At 37.4% G+C, this 12,204-nt stretch overlaps 2 protein-coding genes across 2 annotated transcripts; one reads left to right on the top strand and one right to left on the bottom strand.

The window, feature by feature from the left end:
• Window positions 1–860: 860 nt before the first annotated feature.
• Window positions 861–3,281, top strand: LOC120113080 (vignain-like). The gene is made up of 4 exons (XM_039133806.1): window positions 861–1,435; window positions 2,048–2,283; window positions 2,587–2,727; window positions 2,906–3,281. The coding sequence occupies exons 1-4, from the start codon at window positions 985–987 to the stop codon at window positions 3,155–3,157; spliced, it is 1,080 nt and encodes a 359-aa protein (XP_038989734.1). The 5' UTR covers window positions 861–984; the 3' UTR covers window positions 3,158–3,281.
• Window positions 3,282–3,961: 680 nt separating this feature from the next.
• LOC120113162 (peptide methionine sulfoxide reductase-like) lies at window positions 3,962–10,243 on the bottom strand. Its single transcript, XM_039133978.1, is given in 3 exon segments — window positions 3,962–4,154; window positions 4,157–4,340; window positions 9,902–10,243. Coding segments are annotated over 3 exon segments (573 nt in total). The 5' UTR covers window positions 10,223–10,243; the 3' UTR covers window positions 3,962–4,086.
• Between the last annotated feature and the right edge of the window lie 1,961 nt (window positions 10,244–12,204).

The following is a 12,204-nucleotide window of genomic DNA, read 5'->3' as shown; positions in this document are numbered from 1 at the left end:
ATTAGCTCACCGTTTGTGGGCTGGTCCTCACAACAACTCCCTTTATGCATGCATGATCTATTAACTTTCACGTGTCAAGAGGTTATTTTGGTTTTCGCTTGTAGATTTGTTGCCAAATACATCGGGTTAATTAATCATGGAGCTGCCAAGTCAGCTATAGGCTCGACGAATACTTTGGGTGCCATGAAGCATTTTTCTTTTCTGAGCTGAATACCACTTACTAAAATGGCTAATATCGTAGTATATTATAGTATAGATAATATTTTGCATCCCTAAAACTCATACATAGATACTACTCTACATTGATCACTAACAAATGGCAATTACTAGAGTACATAAACTAAACTAAATAATATACTTATTTAAATCTCCTGCAAATAACCATGCATTAATTCCACATGCCAAGATCGATTTTGTCATGATCCAGATCAAAAAGAAAGCAGCTCAGAAGGTGGATGGTCACTCGAACAAACTTCTGAAAGCACTCAACATAAGCTTGCACTCTCAGTTAACCATATACATGTAACAAACCGAACAACTACATCGGATTCTACGGAACCTTTATACGGTTTAGAAAGAGGACGAGAGCCGTTATATAAAAAGTGAGCTTCTAGCTCTCTCTCCACCATTTCACATGACGTAGGTTAATTAGCAACACCAATTCCTAAAGCAACGGAATCACAGGCAAAAGTTATCCCTCCCTCATCTCAACTTTAAAGGGCCTTTTTAACAATGCTAAAAAGAATGCTGGCATCACTCCACTTGCTTGCACCCATTGCCATAGAGCTATTTGAGAGCATTCCTTCTTGACTCGCCCCCACTCTTATCTTCATATCTTCTCAGTTAAGTTCTATTGTTTGTCCCCACAAGAAACATTAGCTCTCCACTCCATCTTCGGTTCACACTATTGGGGGTCCTTTCATACACTATAAAACACTCACGCATCCCCTCTGATCTCCCATACTCATATCCTCGTAGCTAGAAATGGGGAGGGTTATCTTGCTAGCCATAGTCTTTGCACTGGCCTTCGCACTGACCGAGAGCATTCCCTTCACCGAGAAGGACCTCGCGTCGGAGGAGAGCTTCCGGGACTTGTATGAGAGGTGGCGGAGCATCCACACGGTGTCGCGGGACCTCGACCTCGATGAGAAGCACAAGAGGTTCAATGTGTTCAAGGAGAATGTCAAGTTCATTCATGAATTCAACAAGAAGGACAAGCCCTACAAGTTGAAGCTAAACAAGTTCGGGGACATGACCAAGGAAGAGTTCAGGAACACGTTTGCTGGGTCTAAAGTGATGCACCACCGGATGCGCCGGGGAAGCCTGCGTAGCTCCGCCAGGACGTTCATGTATGAGAAGATAGCTGACTTGCCTCCCTCTGTGGACTGGAGGCAAAATGGTGCAGTTACAGGCGTCAAAGATCAAGGCCAATGTGGTAAGATCTTCTATAAGCTGGATCCTCCTGTGTCCAAACTAGTAGAAATTTTCACAAAATATATGTACACAGCAGGGTTTGATAGGAGAAAATGATAAGCTGTTATCTCATCTAACTAAGCCTTAAAACCAAACTAATTGGGGTTGGCTACATGAATCCTTTCTCTCCATTCTGCTATATTGTACTAGTGCTCTAATTATTAATAAAATCTCCACTGACCAAATTATCTTTCCAAATATCAGAAGTAAGTTCAAGGTATTAATATACCACAAATTTCATAAATAGTTTGGAGACTAACTATCTACTGCTTATTTAACTCATAATCACAAATATGCTGCTGATTAACTAGTCTTAGTGGTTTTTGTTGTAGCTACCATCTGGAGCTGCCTTTCTCATATTTACTTATTTTCCATGATCTTGCACCCATGGCATCATATCTAATGATTATTTTAGTTATGCATTTATTTTTTTTTTATCCCAAACTTTTGGTGAACTTGGCCACCTTTGCAAGAGTTTCATATTTCTCCCTTGCTGAACTACCATTGGCTGCTTCATCATGATGGTATATATACTTTAAGTCAGAATTCTTACATGCCATTGCTGATATTGTAGGTAGCTGTTGGGCTTTCTCAGCAGTTGCTGCAGTGGAGGGCATAAACCAGATCAGAACCAAAAACCTTGTTTCCCTCTCGGAGCAAGAGCTGGTCGACTGTGATACCAAGGATGACAATGGATGTGATGGAGGTCTAATGGATCATGCATTTGAGTTCATTAAAGGAAACGGGGGAATAACAACTGAAGCAAACTACCCCTATGTAGGGAAAGATCAAACATGCAACTTATCCAAGGTAGCTCAAGTTCAATTGAAGTAGTAGTTCTTACATAGATCGCATACTTAATCGATGATTCCAATAGAAAATTCAAAATATACCCTTAAAACCAATGTACTGAAAAATGACCAGATGTTACAGTTCTCGTGAGGAATATGTTGATCATTTAATTTTAGATGATGCAAAGAATAAGTTGGGTCTTCAGTAAGCTATTGATAACAAAATGGCTGTCTTGCCCATTTGCATAGTTATTAAAGGGCCAGAAGCATTCATCTAATGTACATTTGGAACAAAAAGGAGTAATTGTTGCTGGTCTTGCAGGAGAATTCTCATGTGGTTGTGATTGATGGACATGAGGATGTTCCCGAGAACGACGAGGATGCTTTGATGCAAGCAGTGGCCAATCAGCCTGTCTCTGTCGCTATTGAAGCAAGCGGTTCAGCTTTCCAATTTTACTCTGAGGTTTGTGCACATATTTGTTATGTTTGCCTCATGTTATATATCTGAAATAGGCCTAACTCACCAAGGAAGATCATCTTATGATATAGGTGATGTTTGCATCTAAACCAATTTTTTTTTTTTTTTATGTATATCATGAATCTTTTGACTATATGATGGAGCTTTATCACTTTTATACCAGGGTGTTTTCACTGGAGATTGTGGCACAGATCTGGATCATGGAGTTGCTGTCGTAGGATATGGAACAACAAGGGATGGGACAAAATATTGGATAGTAAAGAATTCATGGGGTTCTACGTGGGGTGAGAATGGCTATGTAAGGATGGAGCGTGGTATCTCAGCAAAACAAGGGCTATGTGGTATAGCTATGCAGGCATCCTATCCAACCAAAGCATCTCCCGAGAAAGAAGCACCTCTTAAGGATGAGCTTTAGGAAGTTAATTCCTTTCACATTCTCCCTGGAAAAAAAAAAAACTTAAAGGTTTCTGTGTTTTTAATTTCTCTTGTAAGACAATTCCACTTAATATTAATGAATAAATGAGCGTTTAGCTCCATTATGCTTTTCTTGATCAAGTTTAGAAGGAGAGTTTATTTTTCAGAGAAAGAAAGGGAAAAAAATCTAAATTAAGGACCTATGTCTTCATTTTGATAATAGTTTCAGCACAACCTGAAATCTTATTGAAAAATTATAGTATCCAGCCATTTTTCTGAACAAAATTAGTAATGCTCAGCACTTCTTCCCAAGATTGCAAAACAATATCTAAAATGCCTGTTTTCAAATTGGCATTGTAGTATCATGGCAGCATTTTCCTGAATAACTATGATTTACATGGCTGTCATGCTCCTGCCTGTGCGGAGCATGTGAGGCATCTAGTGCCCATGTGGGGGCCACATGAGGGGGAAAATACGGAGCATCCCTGCCAGATATTGTCCGGTTCCGAGGCTTCATGCAAACGTCCTTCACCCCTCTCCGGTTTTGTTTTCCTCCCAAAATGCATCTGCAGGATTTGGAGACACCCACCTCATATGCCCAGGCTCTGAAACGATCTGATTGGAAACTATTGGGCCTTACATCCTTCCCACCATCAGACAAGAGTCAGGATTTGGAAACACCCGCCTCATATGCCCAGGCTCTGAAACGAGTCTTTTCAATGTGGGACTATTGAGCCTCACAATGGCACCATGATATACTAATTAATGTGAAGAGCCAATAAAGTAACATCTGTTGCTATATGGATAGAACCTAACACAATATTGAAATGCTCTGATTTTTATTTAGACACGTCATTACCCTAGAGGGTTTACATGCATATGATGATACTTTGGTAAGAAGAAACACAAAGTTGAATGAAGCATATCATGTCATCCATAGCACCTGATGGGGTCATTGCATGCTTTCCTAGCAGATTGTTTTACTCCTGTTCCACCCCTTTCTCCAAGTATTGCTGATGGTACTCTTCTGCCCTGTAGAACTTCTTCGCTGGAAGAATCTCTGTCACAATTTTCCTGTCCTTAATCTCCTTTTCCTTCTCCTCTAGGGATTCCCTAGCATATTTAGCTTGCGCCTCATTGTAGTAGTATATGCCTGACCGGTATTGGGTGCCCACATCATTCCCCTTTGGAACAGAAAAATCAAAAGTCATTGTTAAATACTAAATTTTATATATATATATATATATATATATATATATATATATATATATATATATATATATATATATATATATATATATATATATATATATATTAATGGTATTATATGGAAAATACAGGAAAAATAAAGGTATTTTCCAAATCACTATTCACTCAATAAAAAAATATTTTCTAGGCCTTACTAGCTTTCTTGGAGGAGAACTCGAAACAAAATTTGAATTTTGAGAAAGATATTGTATTAGAAAAGAAGAAATGGTAAATATATAGTGGCAACTATATATAAAACAGCCATTGTAACGATATAATGGTAAAGCAACGATCGTTAATTATGCATCCATTATTAATATGTATAACATAAAGGACTTTCCAGAATGGTTAACAATGGTCATTGGAATATTATAATTGTCGTTATTTTAAATCATGAGCAGAATGCATGCACCGACAAAGTATACATCCAATAAATTGTTGTAATGAATATTATGATGTCGTATAAGACTTCAAAGCAAAAGCACTAACTTAGGTGGTGTTGGTGGAGATGACATGGGTGAGATCAAGCCAGGATATGAATCCCACCATGGTTGGAGTTTTAGATCAAGTCAATGCACAACTTTGACATGTTATGATTCCTTACTAGGCTAGACTCGAGCTTGCCTCAACAGTTCCCAGTCATATTTCTTATGTAGTAAACTATCTTTTTACAAAATCTTTTAGTAACAGGGCGCGAGATCTAAGATTACCAAACAATATTTGTAACACCAAACTTTTTAGAATATATATATATATATATATATTACAGAATGAAATAGCATTTATCATGTGCTATGTAGCAGTAAATTTTCGATAGCTACAAGGTATATTGTTGTTAGAAAAAGCTTTTTGGTGGTGGCTTTTGATGACTGTGGAATCAACTTTTGACGTAGCAAACAGTTTTGATCACTGCTCAAAACCTTATCTGATGGCAGGTTCTTGTAGTGGTTGATCAGGGATAAATACAAAGCAACTTACCAGCATCTACGCAGCAGTTTGCATGGATACAGTGAATGACTTTGTATTCATTCATGAAACAACATCAGAACTTTGATGAATGAATTGATTCATTTGTCATATACAAGTGTCGGCATCACTAATTACATCGCAAAACATAGCCAAATAACTGATGTTAGTGAACACAGTATAGTGATTTTTTTTTTAGTTGGTGTGATTCTTAGAAGTACCCTTGTGTTGTAGCACAACATGAGCATGCAGTACATGCGTGGGCTCAAATGAAGGGAGCAAGAGAAGAGAATAGGTCAAGAAACTTATGAGCTATATCTCTGAATTAAAGTTGGGTTAGCTATCGTGAGGTGACGTTTGGGTTAGGCTTCTAGTGTTTATTTTTTAGCAATAGGTTTCTAGTGTTTGTAGGCTTTGATCTCGTAACATCATGGCTCTACTTTAGCAAGTAAAAAAGTCAAGAGTCTCCATCCATGAGTTCTTAAAACAATCCTTGTCAAATTATAAACACACCTCCTCCTGAAAACACATTTCACACCGTTCATTCCCCCTCCCCCCCAACCGGTGTTATTGTAGAAATCTCGATCAAAATATCATTGGGCATAGCCCTTCTTCGTTAGGGCCGGCAAAAGAGCAACCTGTTCGCGAGTTAGTTCAAGTTTGGTGCAATTTATCTTGAGTCGAAACTAGTGGAGCTAGAGCTAGGTTTAGCTAGCTCCTGTATGGCTCTAATTAACTTGAAATACTAATATATAAATATATTATATATAATATAATATATAATATATTATATATTATATATTATTATTATCTAAATAAATAATTATTTTTGTAATTATTTATTATTATGTTAATATTAACCATGTGGAATAGAATGCATTTCAATTATAAGATTAAAATATAATGAAGATTATTATGGCAATCTATAGAAATGAAAGTCTCAAATGACTTTAATCTTTTATTATATCTCTTAAACATTCTATTGATGGACAACTAGAGCTTGGCTCGATTATAAAATGATAATTATAGTTGTAATCTTTTTTTTAGTTGTTTAACTAAAAAAAAAAGCCCCAATGCTTATAATTGAAACTATAATTAAAAATTATCGCAATTCCCACTACAAAATCTTGTAACCAAGAAAGACCTTGAAAGGAATCACCTCGCTCCTCTAACTATCAAACTTCTCCTTCTTCATTGCACCGTTCTAGGGCTAAAACTGGGTCTGGCTGGGCCACTGGGCTACACTACTACTCGAACCCAATCCGAATATTTCTTTTGGTCTTTGGGCCGAGCTTAGGTCCGAAAATTTTTAGATAATTCAAGCTTGAGCCTTGCCTCAACTTGATTGGTCCGCCTCAATTACCTATTTAGACCAAAAATAGATCTGGCCTGAACCCAATTAAAGTTTAATATTTTATAATATTGCTTCACAAGAAAATTAGCTAGTCAAAATTTAGGTTTTCTCCTATAATACAAGTAAATGATACATGATACATTATTCTTATATAGTAATTATTCTTATACTAATTCAATAGCATATGATAATTTAATCGAAATATGGTTTTCTCAATAGTAACCTTACCACCAACTCAATTACTGGGTAACTATATCTCTTTCCACATTAAACAACCATAGATGTACTTATATTTGCATATTTCAATTACAAATAACCAAATGAGGCCCCTTTTCACTACTGCAATTCCAATTACAAGTAATTAAATTGCAGCCTGTAATTGAATTGCATTATTCAATTGAATTACACAACCAAACGACGCCAAATGGAAAGTTCTATTTGTATCTAGCCCATTGGACCAGATGGGCTACTAAAAGTACTGTGAAGAGGCAGTTGGAATACTAAATGAACACGGCCCAAGATTTGGTATGTTGAAACTAGATACGTCTGAACCTAGTACGTGTCAAATGTTTGGTGCAACTCTGGTGAAAAAAGGTTCCAAAAAAGTGACTCAAAAGTTGTGTTGATTCTACCCAACCCACTCGTCTAGGCTCTTCCCTTTTATCTTGATCAGAGATTCAGGTTCTAGGCTACCAGTGGTTATAGGTTTGGACTTACTATTCTCAACCCAAAACAAGCTCATGACATCTACAATATTGAGGTAAAATTTCGACTACATGCTTGATGTAATGCTTCAATCAGTGATTTAATTTTTCTCAATATCATGCCATTTATACATAGGTTAGAAGTCTAGAATATTTCATGTACAAAGACTTCATGCATCGATGTCAACTTCTGTTTTTATATGAACAATAGCAAATAGAGATGGAGTGGTAGGTATCACATACTCGGAAAGTAGGGATTAAACAAGCATACCATGCATTCATAAGAAAGAAGTGTGATTAAGACCATAAATTTTGATTTCTATAGACAGCATTGAACAAGAGAAAAAATCCATTTTCTTTTCTGACTTTTATTTCTTTTAAATAATATTAATAATAGTAATAGTAATAAGCAGCAAGCAATCAATTCCAAATTTCTCATCTATTTGTTGATCCAAGTATAAGAGATAAATAAGAAGTCAATCGCTAGCTGTTGCATGACTATTCTTCCCGTCATTATTAAAGGGCGAGTTGATGCGCCCCAAGTAGTCTCCTAAGTAGTTTTCAATATAAGGTTTTCAATATTATGACCTATGCTAGGTCCATAAGTTAGTCAAGCTTTCGGTGTTTTCAATATAAGGTTTTCAATATTATGACCTATGCTAGGTCCATAAGGTTTTCAATATTATGTTTTATAATTCACCTCCGAATAATGAGAAGGTAGCTCGATCCTTTTTAACTCTTCTCTTCCTAGTAAGCAGGGATCTAGAACAATAGATCGAATTACTATATAAAGAAGACTTGTACTATCCTAGATATCTGAAATGTCCATGTAGTTACTTGGCTCCTAGAAGTTATAAAATGTCACCCAAGCTGTTGTAGATTTGGTCAGAGAAGACCAAGAAAGAACTAATTCTAAAGCCCACAAGTGTTCATATCTTCTGTTTTACTTGATACTTTCAGACCAGTACAAGTCCTCTTGTACTACTTGAGATTAGCTCCCAAGAGAAAATTGTAGTTATTATTATAACTATATGCAAAAAAGCGTCACTCTCACTTGCTCCAGTTTGCTAATTGGAACTTATCCACTATAGTTGCTTGGCCAATGAAGTCTACCTAATGGCAAGTAGGCCAACTTGTATTTGTAAATCTACTTATTCTAATAACTAAAAGTAAAGACAAACCATAGTTATTGTTATCTAAGACACAGTCCACAAGCCATGTCATGCTGGCCATGTATGTCATATGGCTCATCCTAAATGAATGGCTTGAGGAGCCACAGGAGGACTCTATTAGCCCAATGGACATTCATTAAAATAGCAGACACTGCATCAATTTAACAACTATTATAACAGTTCTCATAGTTCATTTTGAGAAGAATAATATTTTAGATTAAATCTTAAGAAAACAATGTTTCATTCTATGAATGACATAATAACTTGGTGGTGTTAATATTTTATTGTTGTTTTTTGTTATTTTCGGTTTCAGAGTTTACTAACACAGACATTAGGACAGAAATTATTTTTTAATGTTAAGCAATATCTAGTCAAATATCAACTTGGTAAGTGAGGACCATTTCTTTCCAAGGGGGGTTGTTATTAGGTAAACTATTGTTACTAAGAAATTGTGCTAGTTCGCTCTCACGACGCAGCAGATGGGGACATGGGTGCACCATATAGGATTCAGCAGCTCTGTAAATTAAGCTAGTAATTGGTGTGAATTTAAAGTATGGATGCAAATGGACCAACCTGTGGATCAAGTTTTATATTTCTGACTGTTTTAATGCCTGATGTGGATGGTGTTGGAGGAAATATACAACAATATTTTAGAGGCAAAGAGACTAGACTTTTTGGCCAATAAGAACACAATATCAAATTTTTAGAAATTTAAATAACAATTTTTTTTTTGGTGAATAGAAATGTTTCTACTCCTTTAATTTTTTTCCTTTCCTTGAACTATATTCCAAACAAATGAATGGTTCTACGTCTACTGACTCAGAAAACACTCACAGACTATCTTCAAAGACATCTCTATGTAAAAGATTTTTCCTAAAGGTCACCGTAGATGTAATAACCCAGAACCAAAATGGCTAGCTGGAATATATTTTTTTAGAATTTCTTAGTCCTATATACGTACCCAAATCTTTTCGGCGAATAACCAATGTGGAACTAAACACACGCCCGCATGGGTCCTCACATACTTTCTCCATTCAAGCCCTGGCATCCTCGTCAAACTAAGAGTTCCAATCCATTTAAATCTAATCACAAGCACTACGATAGGCCCATGGTCAACCTCCATAAACTCGTATTGCAGTGTCCCCTAGTTCACCTAGGCTATAGGTCGAATTTGATATTATTTGTAACAATATAGCCCAGATCCCCACCACCATATCAAAGATCCCCTCTAGTATATGCCTAAACATCCAATAACCAAAGGCTAAAAGATAAAATTACAGAAAGAAACAAGATAACCATACCTGGCGATTGAGAGTGGTGGGATCATGGCGGCCCCAAAAGGCTGCAAGAAGCTTGGGATACGGACAGGCAACAGGATCGAAGTGGATCCTCACCACCTCTGCATGGTTTGTGCCTCCCATGCGCACGTCCTCGTAGCTGGGATCCGGGAGCTTCCCCTGGGAGTATCCCACTTCCGTCTTCGCCACCCCCTCCACCCTCTGGAACGCCAGCTCCACCCCCCAGAAGCACCCCGCCGCGAACTGCGCCAGCTCGAGGCCGGGCTTTTCCGGCGTGTCGAGATCCGGAGCCTCCGCCGGGTTGCTTGCACCGTTCTCCGCCATTCCGCTCTTCTTCTGTTCTGGTCTACCAAGAATTGCTCTTAATCAGCTCTGGGGGTTAATATTTTAAAGGCGGAGGAGCTGCAAGTTGTTATTGCTTTATTAATATATTTCAATGTTGAGCTGAATTTGGTGCTGAAATGCGGGCAGGTTCAAATTTTATAGGTGGAGCAGCTACAAACTATTATTACGTATTGAATTGTTTGGCTGAATTTGGTGCTGAAATCCAGGCAGGTTCACATTTTATAGGCGGAGCACCAAATTGTTATTACTTTACCATAAGTCAATGTTGAATTGTTGTGGTGCTGAAGTCTGGGCTTAAAAATATGGTGAGATTGACAAGAAGATTCCCTAGGGTTGGGTTTGATCATTTGTTTATAACTTTGGAAAGTTGCCAAAAAGAAAAATAGGGTCCTTCTCTCCTCATGAAGATGTGTTGGCCTCTAGATGGATTCGTTATCCAGTCCACATCGCCAATGGACAGAACTAATCAAGTAGGATACCTGGCATATCTTAATTAGGTTAGTTTGCTTTGGCCATCATTGGATGTGCAATGGTCGCATTGAGATCTGTGCAAGTAGATGAATGGAGTTCGGAGAGCTTTGAGATTTGTGCGATCCAATGGTCGATGTTGCGAAAGAAGAACAATCGTTCTTTCATGCGAGGATCGTACAATAGATGCTTAGAGATATGTGCAAGCAGATAAATGAAGGAGTTCGGAGTGCTTCGAGATTTCTAGGGGAGTGTAATCGATGTCATGAAAGAATATCAATCATTCTTTGTATGAAAGATACAACCAGAACCAATTCAAGAGATATGAAATGATTGCAAAAGAAGCAGTGAACGAAAACTTAATGGTTGAACAGAAGGAAAAACTAGAAGCCAATTTTCTAGAAGCTACAAAAACCGATTGAAACCAAAAAATCGGAACCTGAAGGATAATATCAGCAATAGAGGAATAAAAGTTCTTGACAACATTATTATGATAAATCAACTATGGCAAAAAATACAAAATAATAAAGGAAGTCTTCTCTCAACAAGGTCAGTTTGTTGAGAGGGAAGGAAACCAAAAATGAGAAGAGAATACATGATTAAAAAAAACTTCTCTCTTAAATTCATTACGAGAACCAGACTTTAAATAGACAAAGTTAAGCCTAAAACATAGGACCACTTAGCAACAACCTAACAAATTTGACTAATTCAAATGACCATATTCTTACTCCAACTCTAACAAACCAAGAACAGAAAACAAGTAGTGGGCATGACACGTTGGTCTTACATTGATTTGGTCTCTTGCATTATTTCAACACTCCCCCTTAATGCAGAGACTTTCACAACTCCTAATTTATCTCTGAAATATAAAAAACTTTCTACTGGCAATGCCTTGGTGAAGATGTCGGCTACTTGGTCCTTGGTGTTGCAATATTCCAGCCCAATGCTTTCATTTGCCACAAGTTCGCAGATGAAGTGGTGACGGAGTTCAATGTGTTTAGTGCATTAGTGATGCACTAGATTCTTTGTCATGGCTATTGTTGACTGATTGTCGCAGGAGATGACTGTTGGCCCCTCTTGAACTTGCTTCATGTCCTCTAGAATTATTGTTAGCCAAACACCATGACAAGCTGTAGCAGTAACAGCGACATACTCGACTTCCGAAGATGACAGCGCTGTCGACTGTTATTTCTTTGAACTCCATAAAATTACTTCCGAACCAAAATTGAAGATGTAGCCTGAAGTACTTCTTCGATCATCAATGAAGGCTGCCCAATCTCTATCAGAGAAACCATGTAAATTGAATTTGTCAGTGTTAGTGTATGAAATACCATAGTTATCAGTTCTTCTAAGGTATCTCAACACCCTCTTTGCTGCAACGAGATGAGCCTTGCTTGGATTTTGCATAAATCTTGATAACAAACTTGTTGCATATATGATATCGGATCGAGTGTTTGTAAGATATAATAAACTCCCAATAAGACTCTTATAGA

This window comes from Phoenix dactylifera, chromosome 14 (assembly GCF_009389715.1).
Source record: "Phoenix dactylifera cultivar Barhee BC4 chromosome 14, palm_55x_up_171113_PBpolish2nd_filt_p, whole genome shotgun sequence".
Taxonomy (NCBI): domain Eukaryota; kingdom Viridiplantae; phylum Streptophyta; class Magnoliopsida; order Arecales; family Arecaceae; genus Phoenix; species Phoenix dactylifera.
Note: the sequence above shows the minus strand (reverse complement) of the source record. Positions and strands in the feature narration are given on the sequence as shown.

Coding starts and splice junctions, on each gene's coding strand:
- LOC120113080 (XM_039133806.1), top strand. CDS start 985: ATGGGGAGGGTTATCTTGCTAGCCATAGTCTTTGCACTGGCCTTCGCA. Junction 2,284..2,586: donor AAACATGCAACTTATCCAAG/GTAGCTCAAGTT, acceptor CTGGTCTTGCAG/GAGAATTCTCATGTGGTTGT. Junction 2,728..2,905: donor CTTTCCAATTTTACTCTGAG/GTTTGTGCACAT, acceptor CTTTTATACCAG/GGTGTTTTCACTGGAGATTG.